The 15,815-nt window shown below is 45.2% G+C and overlaps 2 protein-coding genes across 9 annotated transcripts in view; one reads left to right on the forward strand and one right to left on the reverse strand.

Moving 5' to 3' along the window:
- Positions 1 to 6,727: 6,727 nt before the first annotated feature.
- On the reverse strand, positions 6,728 to 15,377 carry Fastkd3 (FAST kinase domains 3). Of its 6 annotated transcripts, none has more exons than NM_001082574.1 (7): positions 15,242 to 15,260; positions 12,593 to 14,047; positions 12,322 to 12,407; positions 10,159 to 10,333; positions 9,271 to 9,340; positions 8,514 to 8,628; positions 6,728 to 7,071 (listed from the first exon to the last, which is right to left on the reverse strand). In NM_001082574.1, the coding sequence occupies exons 2-7, from the start codon at positions 14,016 to 14,018 to the stop codon at positions 6,973 to 6,975; spliced, it is 1,971 nt and encodes a 656-aa protein (NP_001076043.1). In that variant the 5' UTR covers positions 14,019 to 14,047; positions 15,242 to 15,260; the 3' UTR covers positions 6,728 to 6,972. The 6 variants fall into 6 exon arrangements, 5 of the variants coding, with proteins under 5 accessions (NP_001076043.1, XP_006227873.1, XP_006227871.1 ...); XM_006227811.3 differs by lacking the exon at positions 15,242 to 15,260 and adding an exon at positions 15,004 to 15,142; XM_006227809.4 differs by lacking the exon at positions 15,242 to 15,260 and adding an exon at positions 14,445 to 14,583.
- The window catches only part of Mtrr (5-methyltetrahydrofolate-homocysteine methyltransferase reductase), a 31,966-nt gene continuing 31,527 nt past the window's right edge, over positions 15,377 to 15,815 (forward strand). For 2 of the 3 annotated variants that reach the window (XM_006227813.5, XM_063282712.1), the window contains exon 1: positions 15,377 to 15,514. The gene's annotated coding sequence lies outside the window, so the exon portion shown is untranslated. The remainder of the gene's footprint in view (positions 15,515 to 15,815) is intronic. The other variant, NM_001039003.1, reaches the window with a different exon arrangement.

Here is a 15,815-nt window from a genome sequence, read left to right on the forward strand (position 1 = left end):
AATGGGTCTTTCAGCCTGAGATCGAGATCAGGTTCAATTGCCAGGTCTCACAACATTCCTGAAACTAGCAAGATACACAGGGCATCTAGCCAGGAGCCAAGGAACAAGTTTGGTGCCATGGATTAAGAGAGGAAAAGTGGGGGCTGGGGATTTAGCTCAGTGGTAGAGCGCTTACCTAGGAAGCGCAAGGCCCTGGGTTCGGTCCCTAGCTCCAAAAAAAAAGAACCAAAAAAAAAAAAAAGAGAGAGAGAGAGAGAGAGAGAGAGAGAGAGAGAGAGAGAGAGAGAGAGGAAAAGTGAGGGTACAGGGGTACTGGCTAAACCTACCTGGCAGAAGACCTCCTGAATACAGACCAGGCAGTCAGGGATACCTTGGAGGATTGTGGATGGTGCAGATCTAGTGAGGAAGGTTGAGCATGGATAGAACTTAGTGGAGTCTTGTTATACTAACTTTGGGTTCTTTTGCTAAAACTAAATTGTGCAAGGAAAAAGCATAGATTGCCTAATGTGGGATGGAAAACAGCTAATCACCTCAAACAGTGAACCAAAGTAATAATTACATCAAAGTATAACTTCGAGAATAAATGAGTTTACTGTGGTTACTTATAGGAGTGTACAAGAAAGGTTACTTAAAGAAGCAAATACAACTAAAATAATCTTGTCGCCAAAAAGCCGAACCCAGGTGTCAATTTACAAAAGCTCAAACTCTGGAGACTTCAATGTGACTCAGAGATGTCTCCATAGGTTAGAGAACCTTCGCTGAGTAGCTCAACTTATTCTTTTCTCCACCAGCAATCTTTCACTGCTTCTGTAACCTTGGTGAGATGTAGTCTGTATTGTTAGTTTCAGGAACTTGGTGAGACTTAGTAGTTATTTAAGTCCTGAGCTCATGAGCATTTCCCCTTCTTTCCTGAAGGAAATATTTCAACTTAAAAATTCCAGGTCTATAAAGAGACTGCTCCAGATAGAACACCTGAACCCACAGGAAACTGCTAAACAACAGAAGATTCAGAATCCTGGCCAAAGTTGACCAGGCGAAGAGTTTGTGATTTTATTAGACTGAAAGCTCTCCAGGGCATGGTCACTTGAATCTTTTATCTTGGATGGTTCAGTAGGTACTCAGCAAGTACTTGATGACAAATAAAAATTGGTGCTTTAACCAATCCCTGACATTATAAATGATGCTCTCTTAGGCTTACAGACAGAAGCATGGCTGCCCTCTGAGAGGCTCCACCCAGCAGCTGACTCAGACAGATGCAGACACCCACAGCCACACAGCAGATGGAGCTTGGGAACTCTTATAGAAGAATAGGAGGAAGGATTGCAGGCTCCAATGAGATAAGAACTCCACAATAAGACCAACAGAGTCAACTGACCTGGATCCTTGGGGCTCTCAGAGACTTAACCACCAACCAAAGAGCATACATGGGCTGGACCTAGACCTCCCTGCAGCTTGGCCTTCATGTAGATCTCAAACAACTGGAGTGGGGGCTATCCCAGAAGGTGTTGCCTGTACATGAAATGCGTTCTCTTTGCTGGACTGCATTGTCTGGCCTCAGTGGAAGAGGAAATGCCTAGCCTCACAGAGATTTGAAGTGCCAGTGTTGTAGGGAGGAGGGTATTCAGGGGCCCCTACTGGGCTCAGAGGAGAGGGGGAGGGGAAAGGATTGTGGGAGGGGATGACTGGGAGTGGACAATGAGCAGGATGTAAAATGAGTAAGTAAAACAATAAAATTCAATTTTTAAAAAATGTTGCTTTAGCTTGAGTTTCCTCTAAATTTGAGTCTAACTAGGGATCAGATGCTCATGAATTATTTAGGAGGTAATTCCAGGGAGCAGGAGAAGGGGCCACAAAGACTGAGAAGCAGGGGAGGCTGGATCAGTCCATGATGTTGGACTAGGACCTGGAAATTGCGTGTCCTGAAATCCTAAAATTGATTGACATTTGTCTGTCTGTCTGTCTGTCTGTCTGTCTGTCTGTCTGTCTGTCTGTCTCTCTCTCTCTCTCTCTCTCTCTCTCTCTCTCTCACACACACACACACACACACACACACACACACACAGAGATCCTGGTTTCTCCTTTAGCACAATCAATGCCGTGAATTTGCTGCCCCCTAGTGACAGCCTAAGAGGATATCCCTGCCGATTCCAGAGTCTGTGCCTAACAATTTTCACCTATTTTCTTTTTTCACTGCACTTGTTAAAATATAACAAGATTAGACCTTATTCAAAATTGTCAAATATGTGCTACTAAGAGCTACTGCCTGGATATGCTTGTGATCACAGCAATCAGGCACAAAGATTCAGAGGCACGGACACTCAATTTAGAGACCCAGATGTGACTGTACCAGATTCATGCCACTTGGTGAAGCCAAAAACTATTTATTAGACTATTTTTATGACACAAACACTCTCAGGATTAAAATCTAAACAGAGTGCTCGCTTCGGCAGAACAATACTAAAAAATCTAAACAGAACCAGGGTTGGTTGATTCTCCCTTTCTTTCCTGGGAACATCCCCTTTGCTTTGTACCAGGCATGACAGCCAGGGTCCCTGTGCTCCAGATCCCAACTCAGACTACAGATCATTCTGGGCCTAAGCAGATGGCTTCTGTGCATGCTTCCAGAGTGCCACTGCTCTGTGCGAGTGCCCCTGGTATGTGTATCATTTGACTTGTGTAGTCTTTACAGGTTTAACTTTCTTGTGGTGAGCCTTAACATGGCTAGAATCCTTACATGAGGACACACTTCAAAGAGAAGTGAAGAGGCAAGAACCCATACACACCCCAACGGAAGGAAGCCATTTAAAATGTAACATCACATACACACACACATGAACATGCACACATGCACACCTACTGATCATATGTCAATGCCAGGAACAGACCAAGGCTCCCCAGGGCACTACAAAGTACACAAAGCAGTAAAGTGTTCAAAGGTGCGTATCTTGCTGACACCATGACTCTGGACTCCTAGCCTCAAACTGTGAGGGCTGATACTTTATCCCACCACTGTGACCCACTCACTTTGTGGTACTGTTACAGAATCCCTAAGAGCATAAAACAAAACTGGTCCTGATTTGCTTTTTACTGCTTTAACAAACCATAGCCAAAAAGCAAGTTGGGATAAGAAAACACACTTCAGTTTATAGACTACTACAGTCCATCACTGAGAAGCAGGGCAGGAGCTCACGCAGGAACCCAGAGGCAGGAACTGAAGCAGAGGCCATGGACAAAGATGCTTACTGGCTCACTCACTCCCTGTTCTCTGCTCAGCTAGCTTTTTTTATATGGTGCAGGAATGTCACTGCCCACAGTGGACTGGGACCTTCTGTATCAACCAGTAGTTAAGAAAATGCTCCCACGAGTAAGTCTGTCCTAGGCCACTAAAGCCCCCTCTTCCCAGGTAACTGTCCACTGAGGCTATTCTCTTCATCAGTGTCCCTTGTGGTTCAAATCCCGTGGGCCACAAGGATGTCCTCATAGCTCAGACAGATTATACAGGCCAGAGGATATCTCATATATGGCTCAGAACCCACAGACAAGAGGGATGTCACACTACCACGTCTTTTCCTCAGGCCCTGAAACACAAGTCCATCCCCAACAAGTGAGGAAGTGGAAATGAAGTCAGGCATGAGGATTCTTGAGCAGTTCTTACTGTGGGACATAAACCATGCCAGGAAGTGTGATAAGGTAGAGCAGGTTAAGACCCAGAGACTTGATTTTGTAAAGTGACAGAGTGGGAATGGTCATGGTTCCTTGCTGGTGTGGCTCCAGTGTCTTGGCATAGACCCACAGTAGGAGAGGCAGTTTCTCTGTCCTTCCTCTAGTGACATTTATTTATCTTCAGAACTATATTTTCAGCTTTATTAGAAACCTTATCATCAAAGGAGTTGGCTAGCAATGTTACCAACAAGACAGATCCTCAATCCACGATTCCTGTGTATTCACTGGGAATCTCAACACTCTGGTGGTCAAGAAGTCTGATGTGGAGACCATCTTTACAAAGGATAGCAAAATTGTGGGTTGCTCTGTGCATAAGGGATTTTTTTTTTTTTTTGGTTCTTTTTTTCGGAGCTGGGGACCGAACCCAGGGCCTTGCGCTTCCTAGGCAAGCGCTCTACCACTGAGCTAAATCCCCAACCCTAAGGGCTTTGTTAATGAAAGAAATGTCCAAGGTGCAGTAGCTGGAGAGGATGGCAGAATGATTGCTGGCCAGGTTTTAGATATTAACCTGGCTGCAGAGCCAAGTGAACCTAGGAAAAAGCAGGTGGGAAATATTCTACAGCGAGTACAGGTCTTCATTTGACTTGGACGAGGACTTTCAACTGGATTATGGCAGGGCGTAAACAGTTACCCAGCACGTGTTCTCCTCGTCCTCGTCCTCTTCCTTCTCCTTCTCCTTCTCCTTCTCCTCCTCCTCTTCTTCCTCCTCTTCCTATTGCTTGAGCATGGTGCCTTCCAAATGCCAGCGTGTCCAGGAACACCTCATGAAGGAGCAAAAGTGGATTCAATTTGAAGAGTAGACAACGGGGATCTTCTTCCAAGTCTGGAAAGTTGAAAGGTGATGACCTTCAGCCATTAAAAAGGAGCTGACTCAGATAAAACAAAAAGTGGATTCTCTGCTGGGAAGCCTGGAAAAACTTGAAAAAGAACAAAGCAAACAAGCAGACTTGTCCTTCTCGTCCCCAGTAGAGATGAAGAATGAAAAGTCTGCAGAGCAGAGCAGCACCCCCGTGAAATGATGAGAAATGCAAAGGCGGAGTCTGGGCGGTACAGAGGACTGCCGAGGAGAGTGGCCTGCTGGATGATAACAATAGTGAAGACCAGGGGGATGGGGGAACTGGAGTCCAGGGATGAGAAGAGTACCTCTAACTCTACCTTACTTGCGTCTATTTCCCACAGCTGAGTTGAAGGACGATGAAAAAGAGCCCAAGGAAGGAGATGACAGCGCCAATGGAGGGAATGACTCTTAAGCGCATAGTGGAGCTTCGAAATCTTATCCCTTTATTCATTTACCTACAAGAGGATCAAAGTAACACCAGATTCTCTCCCCTAGAATCTTCTGCACATTCTCACTGTTCTCCCTCCTCACCTTCCTGTGTTCATTAATTCATAATTGCCCTGTGCCTGCTTCCACTTTCACTTCCTGTGATGCTCCTTAGTAGTTTTATTGTCTTACCCTGTAAGATTTGCTTTAAATTTGATACCTCTTTGACTTAACAGTAAAAAGTTGTATGGTTTTTATCAAGTGTCTCCAAAATAATCTCTTGTTATGCAGGGAGTACAGTTCTTCCCGTTCACGAGTGCAGTCGTCACTTCCCTAACTGCAGAGGCATCTCGTTTACTTGTAACCCTGAGAGCAGCTTTGCACACTCATGTGTTTTCCCTCACACGAGTGACTGTTACCACAAATGTATTTTTGTGAATGGGAGTTGGAATGTCAAATACATCATACAAGAAAATAGTGTAATAGTCTTTTAATATTTGCTTTCTAAAGTTATTTTTGTGAACAGCCTGATGTTTGGGACCTTTTTCTCAAAATTAAACAATTCCTTATTAAACCAGAAAAAAAAAAAAAAAAAGAATCAGAGATTCAGTGGGCACACACCTGAGAGTTGGTAACTCCCAGCACCCTGCCAGATTGCTGGCCTGGAACATAAGCCACCCTCCTCCCATAAAGGAAACTGCCCTGTGGTCACATAGGCCCAGAGCAGAGTTCTCCATGCTAATGAGGTACCTTGAGGCCCAAAGGGCTTAGCCAGTAAGCTTCCCTTCCCAGACATCCCACCCTGCAAAAGGTATTTAATTTCAGGTCAGACCCTGAGAAAAAGAGGTATGGTACGTTACCTATCCATTTTCCACCATGAACAACCAATAAACTGTTTAGAACTATGGACTGTCTCCTTTCATTAACATCTGCTGAGGTGAGCCATGGTGAAGTCATTTGACTACAGAGCCCCAGTTTAATTCTGCAGCAGAAGGCCTCTCTGAGCTCCCAGGCACAGCTGCCACCAAGTTAAGGACAGTCAACACAATCCAGTGATTTCCTTCCCCCAATCCCTGACCTATCCTGGGCTAGACCCTGTCCTCAGCCCTCAGGCCACCGACTCCCAGTGGCACCTGGATGTTCAAGAGTCTGAGAATCCCATGGCCCGGCCTTGCCGCAGGCCTGGGGACCCCTGATCCAGCTCTGGCTTTCCACAGCTCCAGACTGCACTTTCTCATCCCTGGAGCAGTGTCACAGCACCTCCCTACAGCCCAGTGCAGCCTGGGGTAAGTGTAGTCAAACTTGCCTCCCTAGAAGCTGTGCCCAGGGCAGGGCAGAAGCAGACTGACACTTAGCATGCTGTGGCTTCTCAAGACCAAGTACTCCACACTGTCTAAAGCAGAAGGCACCAGAGACATGGGAGTATGATGTCCAGTGCTCAGCAGAGTGGAGAATGGTGCACACATCCCTGTGCATGGTCACAAGCCCAGCTTTCTAGCTTGCCTCACACCTGTCCCAAGAGGGAGAGAAATTGAGGCCACTAATGCATAAACAAATAAACAACGCTGTTTACCCCTTCCCTCCCTCCAGGCACTCCCAACCCCAACCTGAATAGTTCTGCTTTCCTGACTCCACCTTTCTCACCAAATACCACAGCCACCAATGAAGGAAGTGAGAGATAAACTTCCTTCTAATCCTCACTAGAAACAGAAAACCACATTAAAAACAAGACAACTAACATTTACTTGTTACATTATTTTATTGCATTTGAATGATCCTGCTCTGCAGTGAAGGCATCTAAGACGCCATTAAATTAATTTCAAATTTACCACCAATACACATATACATGGTATAAGAAAAGACACAGACCCTTTTCAGATCCCAAGTCTGTAAACATAATTTCCATATAGTGGCTAATTCACAAATTAAACTCTCTTACAAATAAAATCTTTTTTCACTGTGAATCCTGAAGCCAGTTTCCTCTGTTACCAGTGGACTGTGGAGCTTTGAGAAAAGAGCTTTCTTTGTAAATAGTCCACCAACTCAAGTCTTGATGTAAGCAGCTCCAGCTCATGATAGGGAACCTATGAAAGGAAAACCACCATTAAAACTCCTGGTGACGCTGCTGTCCCTCAACCTTGGTTCTTACACCCTCCTCCATCAGAGGAGTGACAAAGGTCCTACCTGACATCTGCACCTGGAGTTCCCAGCACCTAGAGCAATGCTGGCTCAGAGGGGCAGCTGAGAGAGGAGAGGAAGGCGAAGTACGTACATCACAAGAAGTGAACCTGAGCTGGAGGTCAATGAACCACTAGAGTTTACATAAAGCCAGAGACAACCCCAGCTATGAAAACACCAGAGGCAGAGGGAGAAAGTAGAGAAAAATGGAGGGCTTGTGGAGAGGGAGCAGGCAGGGGAAGAGAAGAAAGAAGGATGGGAAAAGAGGGAGTTAGGAGGGATGGGGAGGGACAGAGCTGGGAGCACAGGCTAGGTGGTTGAGCATGTGTCTACAGGGTCTGTAGACACATTTTAACTGTGTGCAGACTGGGTAACGCATGGTCCTGAGCAGGCCATGTGCCTAAACAGTCTATGTGTACAGACTGGATAATGCAAGCTCCTGGGTACTAACACGGAAGTCTCTAGTTTAGGCTGCAAGCAATAAAGAAGCAATGGTACCTGAACACACACTACATGGCTAGCTCTTAGAAAATCAATGTGGGAATGACAGGATACCATGGAAAAGCCACGAGGAAGGTAGAGAGGAGTTAGCAATACTAAAGAGAGCTGGAAATGTGTGTATCCGTGTTTACTACAACCCCCCAGCAGACCTTACAAAATCCCCATTGAAAACATAATGTTGGAAGAGTAAGGGTAGATAAAGACCCTGGAACAACCTTGCTAAATTTACCCATTAAATCAGACAGACACGGAAGCAAAAGCTATTCCAACAGCAGTAATTCTGAAGGCAGAGGTGAGCATGTTGGTAAGGAAATAGGTATGTACCACTTTGGAAAATACCAAGCTTTGAAAATCCTAACTACAAAATGTGAGTCAAGTAATAAACCGAATCAACCCCTAAGATATAAACTAGTGGCTGGAGCATCAAGCCACTTACTGTTACAGTAAATTAAAATAGAGGCTGGGTCTGTAAAATCCATGAGCAGACAATGTCAGGAAGGGTTTGGGAGCTAACTCCACCCTTGCTCGGATTGCAGCTTGGAGCTTTTCTTGTACATGGACTTGAAAGAACCTACTAGCCCTGCAAAAGTATAATTAGGATGTTCCTACAAGACCTCGAACAGACAACAGGCAGGCCGTCATCGATGGACCATCCTAGCCAAGCCCATGACCGCCCTCGTCTGGCCCCACTTCTCTTCTGAGTTGGTTCTACTTGTTGGTTGCAGTTCATTCCAGTAAAGTCTTTGGAGTTGTACTGTGTACCATGTACGTAATTGAAAAAGCAAATTTTAGTAACAGACACTGCATTTTGAAGGAAAAACAAAAACAAAGACAGATGATACCATACCTGAACAACCTGGTAACCAAGTAACCGCAGGTGTCTTTGTTTAATGGCCTCTTTTCCAAGTAAGTGTTTACTGCCCAAGCAAAATCGCTGTGGGCCATCAATACACAGGGCCACCCTGAGAAAGCAAAAGCAACAAGTCAAAGTGCACCCTTCCTTGCCAGAAATTACTTGTTTAGCCCTATGTGCCACTATTATTTTTAAATCAATCATGAATAGATGGCCCTTTCATTTGTTGAAAAAAATTTAATCCTATTAGTGTTTACTGAATGAAAGGATTTTTCCAAAACTGAGAGATTCAGCATTTGTTTTCGCTTGTTTTTCCTTTTATTGAAAATAGATTCCTTTCTCCTAACAGTCCCCATGATGGTTTACCCTCCCCGGACTCCTTCCAGGTCCTCTCCACCTCTCCTCTCTTCCAGAGCCACTTCCTTTTTGTCTCATTAGAAAAGAACAGGCTTCTAAGAGATAATAACCAAACACGACAAAACGACATGAAGCCTCTCAAAGTTGGACACAGCAACCAACAGGAGGAAGAGTCCAAAGAGCAGGCAAGAGAGTCAGAGACCCACTTGTCTCACCGTCAGGAATCCCACAAAAATACTAAGCTAATCACTTAACATCTACACCAGGGCCTGATGCACACCCATGTAGGCTCTGTGCTTGCTGCTGCTGCTCCATGAAGCTCAGGAGTTTAATTTCCAGAATCATGCTTGTCTATCTTAAGAAAAGCATCCGTAGCACCCACAGCTTTCTTTACCTTGTATGGACATCCTCATCCACTGTAAATGGCAATACAAATCCATCTTCATCTAATTTAATTTCAACATCTGGCAAAAGAAAGGAAAAATTCCTCGTGTGATACCCTCAACAACACTATCTTCCTGTGCCTTGTGCTTGTTCACTTCTTCCATAATGCCTTTATCAGAGGGCTGAGGCTGCAAAGTAATGGCCACAACCCACAGTGACAACAGTTATTTAATTGGCCTTACAGACTACACAAGCCAGCTTTGCACCAAAAGGTCTCAATTACTCTGAAGCAGAGTGGTTTCAAGCAATTAACAGAATGTACAGAACATGTACTCTTTCTTCTTCCTCATGCAACAAAAGGTGTGAATTCTTCAATAAAGAGTAAAGAAAACCCTCAAAATTAAGCCAACACCAAGGCAGTTGCAGACCTCAACCCTGCTCACAGGTCTGCTCTCTTCCCACGTGTCTTAGTGTTTCTACTGCTGTGACAAAACACCATGGCCAAAAAAGCAAGTTGGCAAGGAAAGGGTTTATTCAGCTGACTTTTCATCACTAAAGTCGAACAAGAGTTTAAACATTGCAGGATCCTGGAGGCGGGGGCTGATGCAGAGGCCATGGAGCACTCACTATTTATCCATCAGTCTTGGAGGTCACCGTTCCTTCTCTCACTCAGCAGATGAAGGACTGAGCAGAGAACTGTTAAGTGCTGTGCCCAGGACATCCTGCTACTATGTGGCTGATGTGTTAAACTTAGAGTCCTGGTTCTCCTGGCCAGGCCTCTGCTGACCTCTCCTTCTGCTCGCCTTCAGGAGAGGGAAGGTTCTGTCCTGCATCTCACAGATGTCTGGCCACGACATGGACAGGATGCTTCTGACAAAACAAGCCCCTAGTTACTTACCTATGGTATAATAATAGGGTGTCAACACTTTTGAAGCAAAATACAATCTTGATCCTAAAAGATCAATCAGTCCAATCACCACAGACTTATAAAGATGGAGATCCATGGGCGTCTCCAGGGAGCAGCATGGAGTGAGGAATGACTTCACTTGATATTTAGGAAGGAGTTTGGGGCCCTAATATTCATACAAGCAAACATAAAAAAGAAAAAGATATAAGGCCACAGAGTGAGTTGAAAGCTACTGGGATAAAAGACTGATCCAAAATTACTTTATATACATGGTATGTTTCTAAGACATGGGTACATCATTTTCTGAAAATGACAATACACAAGATGGCTGCTATAGCTCATATTTTTTAAATGAGTAAAACATACACAAGAGCACTCAGGTTAAAAGATTTTTTGGGATGCATGGAGTTCCTTCAAGGTCATAATCACTCTCAACTACAGTTTTTTGTTTTTTTGAACAAGGATTGCTCAGTGTAGCTGACCGTCCTGGCCTCGATAGATTTGCCTGCCTCTTCCCCCCAGTGCTGAGATTATAGATGTGTGCTGCCACCAGCACTTGGCTCTCAGCTGAAGTTTTCAACAGTAGTATTCTAGTTTGCTTTTCTTTGCTGTGATAAACATGATGACCAAAAGCACAGAGAGGAGAGGGTTCATCTGAGTTTACACTTCCAGGTCCCGGCCCCTTATTGAGAGAAGTCAGGGCAGAAAGCTCAAACAGGAACTGAAGCAAAAGCACCAGGGAATGCTCACTAGCTCCTGCTCATCTGGCTTTCTATACAGCCTGCCTAGAGATGGAGGCACCAGTGAGCCACCTTCCCAAGCCAATCAAGAGAATGTTAGCACAGATATGGCCAATCATATTGAGGCAATTCTTCAACGGAGGTTACCTCTTCCCAGGCTGTGTGAAAGTGATAAAAACTAATCATGGTAAAAGGAGAATGTGGTAAAAGTAACACTTCAGTTCCTAAGGAAAAGGGAGTGGGATAAAACAAAGGGGTTAACAAGCTGTCTGGTCATCTGGAAAATAAGATAACCTTTACCATCCATGGCAGAATACAAGTACCATGCATCCTGTGCACTCTCTTTGACATATGGAGCATACACACACACATGCACACAGGAGACTGTGAGATAAGTGTGTTGACACATACTATGCAGTGACAAAGCATGCAGATCCGAACACAAACAAATAACAACATTTTAAAATTAAAGTACACATACCAATCCCTAAATTGTAAGTGTGCTAAAACAGGAAATGTTGTTTTAAAAGCGGAGTCAAATGTATGGCAGAACAGAAATGAGATGTTACCGAGATAGGAAACTCAAAAGTTACAGATAGCTGTCTGAAAAAGTTTTCAAAACTTCTGCACTGCAAAATCATCAATAAAGACTTTAAAAATAATAAAAACTAAAGAAAAAAGAACCATGTACAACGGTTATATATTAACTCCTGTCTCATATGAGTTATAGCTATAGAAAGACGAGTTGTAGGAAATCTAAATTAAGAATAAACATTTGAAAGCATGCTCAAGGCCATCACTGCTCATTGAAATGCAATTTAACCACGTGGCAGGGCAGTTCCTCTTAGGCAAGAAATGACAAGGTTTCAAAGACCAACCACACTGCAGCTGACACATGGAAGTCATGGCCATCCCCTTCATCCACTGTTGGGCACAGATGATGTGTATCCCTGTTAGTGGGAAATGTCCACCTTTATCCGTACTTTATCCGTACTACACAAGCTTTGTGAGTTATGAGAATAGGGCCGTGTAGAAAGGCAAGCACCAGCTAAACTCCAGCAAGCTGGGCATGGCTTTAGGAGACACTTAGAAGCAGCTCTCTGCCTCTGTGCAAACCAGAGTAGCACAGCAGTGATATGAAGTTCGAGAGCCTGTGGTGGGAAATATGAGTAGCGAATGTCTCATGTCTGATGAAGTCTAAGGAGCTACATGGCCAGAAACTCATCTTCTAGGACAAGAATGAGGAAAGGGGACATCTTCCAAAGATGGGGCCACAAGATGTCCGTGACCAATCAGCCTAAGAGAAGGTTCTGCTGTTTGAGATCAACATCAAAGGAAATTGAAGATATCAGAGAGCACAGAAGATGAGCATTTGTTTTACATAAAGCCATGCCACTGATATCTCTATTCTCACCTTATAGAAAGGACACTCTAGGACAGAGGTTAGGAAAAGTTGGGTCATCTGTGCCAGGCTCAGTCTGTCCAAATATGACTCTTTACCTGAAAAAAAAAAAAAAAGTTAAAAACTGTTGGGTTGGAATGTTGGCATGTAAAGAGGGATTATGGTCATAAAACCACCCATTACTCCTGAAGCAAGCAGTTTCAAATGACACTAGAGCTATGAGTCAATGTAAACAGTGCCCAGGCACCCCGAGCCACTACAATCAATTTGTTAACTGCCTCACCTTGCAGCCGTTGAAGGAAAAAGGGGCTGAATATTTTTGACATAAAGTTGACCGGATGGCGCTCAATCAGTGAACATGAGTGAAGAAGCCTCAATAGCATCTTGGGTGGAAAATGACGTAAATGAGCAAAGAGCACATTTTCTACCTTCCTAAACAGAGCAGGGGCATTTGGTGGTAAATAATTGAGTTTTCCAAATGGCTCAATTAATTCAGAAATCTGACTTGGTGAAAACTTTTCGGACTGACAAACAAAAATCTCTGCAACTACATCGAAGATGGGCTTGGAAAGAATCCGCTTTCTACTGCAGTACTCCATCACAGAGCTGGCAACGGCGGGGTCCAGGGAGAAGCACTGGGCAGCAACATGTTGCTCTAAGGCCTCTGTGAAAAACCTGTCACTGTGTCCAAAATAAACAAATGCCTCCAAGACTTGCCTGAGCTCCTCATTAGTAAAACGGGGAATGTATCTCACAACGGACTTGCCCAGCTTTATAAGCAGTGGGCGTGCGTGAGTCTGGTCCAGGGCCACTAAGGCAGTAAGAACATGGCTAATGGATTTAGGGCTCAGGTAGGAAACTATTGAAAGGGAGAAGTTGTTTACGGTGTTTAAAAATGTCTGATGTTTGTCTACTTCTTCAGGACACGCCTGCAGAATCCTATAAACGGACACGATATCCTCTGGAGCAAATGTTTCCAAATTTTCACTTTGCAGTTGACAGATAACCAGTTTCAGGATCTCACAACTTGCACCTTGAAGCCTAGCCAGACTTTCCCCAAGAACACAAAGATGGTGGACTTCCAGACTGCCTCTTCGCAGCCGGCGCTGGCATTCTGCCACAAGGCTCAGCACCAGGCTACTTTGAGGATCTATAACCAGAGACTGCAAAACGGTCACCAAAACAGCATTGGTCAGATGTGAGGGATCCCGCTCACAGCGAAGGCACAAAGCCTGGAAGACGCGGTTTTCCAGTACTTCTTTGGGTAGTCTCTGCTCATCATCTCTTTTCCCTATCTCACAAATCCTGAGCAGAGCTGCTGATGCCAGAGTGACAGGCAGGGTGTCCAGTGTATGGATGAAACTCAACACTTCCTCAAAGGAGGCGAAGCTGTTTAGCCTCCTGGAAAGCATCTCTTCATCCTCATTTTTAAGAGTCTGTTCTGGCTGGTTCCATACCTGTGCTTGAGAGAACCATGGCTCACCGACTGGATGAAGGTCATTTCCGTTTTCTGAGTGGAAGCTTTTACAGTATGCATGATAGAATCTGACCCTGAACAGATCAGGTTGTAGGGAGCAGAACCAAACACGGAGGCAATCTCTGACTGCCTTTTGGACATTATTGGCAGGGTGAATTTTCAGAGCAACCACAGCTCCGGGCATCCAAAAAACAGACATATGACAAAAGGCCCTCCGCAGGGTGAACGCCATGCCATAGGGTTCACCACACGTGACTTAGCCTAAGAAAATAAAACAAAAAAAGGTCAAATGCTAAGAGGACTTAACATCAACATTTATGAAAGAATGAGTATCCCATGACAAAGATTAAAAAAACAAGAACCTTGCTAAAACGTTTTAAAAACCAAGGCTTACTTTTCCTATCGAGCTAAGAAACAGAGAACCTGGGAGGAGGGTGCCCACTCTCCTGGCCCGGACCTCCACACCTAATTGGCTGACACCCAATAGTTTCACCAATAACTAGCCAGGCCACCCATATAAGACATGCATACCCCTTCTAGGCAGTGCCACAAAGTTTTTTTTTTTTTTTTTATAATGAACTATGCCTTAAATCTAAACTCCTTGAGTCATAGGTGTATGTAAGGATCTCAGATTAATGTTTTTTTTACCACTACGTACCTTTATAAAGCTTTCCTCTTCAAGGACCACGTTCTATGGACAAAGTGAAGAGACTACACCAACACATGCCTCCTTTAACATGTAAAGTTGGTTGCCCATTAAATAGCTCCCAAAACCCCATAATCATATACATCAGTTACCACTCAGGCTTTCAGGCCCACGTGTCTCTTCAGTTTTCAAAAAATCCTATTTTCTGATTCATCAGCACTCATTGACTTAGTTTCACTCTGGCTCATCCTGAAATTTCTTTTCTGTGGACCGTGAACACCTTAGTGTTGTCAGGTGCACTGAAGAATCATAGGGCTGACATCCTGTGGCCTCACTATATCAGGGCGAGATGCTGGCTCCTAATCACTGCCACGATCTGCCCAGTCTTTACTGTAAGTTACAGTACTTCAGTTCGTCTGGTTGAAGCTTTTCCAAATAAGAAACTGCAGCAACAGGGAAACCACCGTGCCCAGTGAAGCTGGGAGCGAGAGAAAGAGCTAGAATTTAAATTCTACCTCTAAATCTCGAGAATTGCGTGTTGGGGGAAGGAGAAGCCAATGTTTATATTTACGTGAGAGGAGAAGCAGCCGGCAAAATTCAAACTCCAGGTACGAGTCGAGCAAAGAATGGCAATCTGCACTGAGAAGCCAGGGAGGCGGCTGGGCTGAAGCTCACGCACTGGTTAAAACAATCACAGAAAAGCAAGCGGAAAGGGCAACGGCAGAGGCAGGCGCCGAGAGGCCAGACCGGAACCCACGGAGTACGCTGGAGCGCGAGTTGGGGGGGGGGCGTAAACCCGCGGAACTTACCGAGCGGCTCCGAGCCACGTCCGGGACAGGACCAACGCAGAACTTCCAAGCCCCACGGACACCCGCACGCACTGTCCCTTACCTGTAGGACATTTTGGCGCGTGCGCGGCGCTAAGGCACCGCCCTCATTCGGCACTCAGCGATTGGCCCAGGTCCTCCAGCATTCCTATTGGTGATCGTGCAGAGCATGCGTGCTGTACGGTGCGCGCATGAGCAGTGTTCCCAGACGGTATCTGAGAAAAACGGGGACCCGCGCGGAATTCGCACCAGGAGGTACTCTGCCGGGGATGGCGAGGGTGACGGATGCGGCGGGGAGCCGGGACTCGCGCCTGCGCAGTGGGAATGACGTCTCTGAGTCCCCCGGACCGTGGGGAGGGGGCGTCTCACGGGGTGCAGCGGGGAGGAGTCTTCTCTGCCACCTTTCCCCCAAAGTGTGTGAGCCTACACTTGTCGCGTTGCGACTCATCCGTTGGTCCTGCCAACTCTGTAGCAATGCTTCATAACAAACCTTTAAGTTTTTGTGCCCTAGCTCCCCAGCAGATAAGCCACACCTGCTTAAAAACTATAGTTGGTT

This window comes from Rattus norvegicus, chromosome 1 (genome assembly GCF_036323735.1).
Source record: "Rattus norvegicus strain BN/NHsdMcwi chromosome 1, GRCr8, whole genome shotgun sequence".
NCBI lineage: Eukaryota > Metazoa > Chordata > Mammalia > Rodentia > Muridae > Rattus > Rattus norvegicus.

Coding starts and splice junctions, on each gene's coding strand:
- Fastkd3 (NM_001082574.1), bottom strand. CDS start 14,018: ATGGCGTTCACCCTGCGGAGGGCCTTTTGTCATATGTCTGTTTTTTGG. Junction 9,341..10,158: donor ACCCTATTATTATACCATAG/GTAAGTAACTAG, acceptor TTCTTTTGCCAG/ATGTTGAAATTAAATTAGAT. Junction 8,629..9,270: donor GATGAGGATGTCCATACAAG/GTAAAGAAAGCT, acceptor TTGCTTTCTCAG/GGTGGCCCTGTGTATTGATG.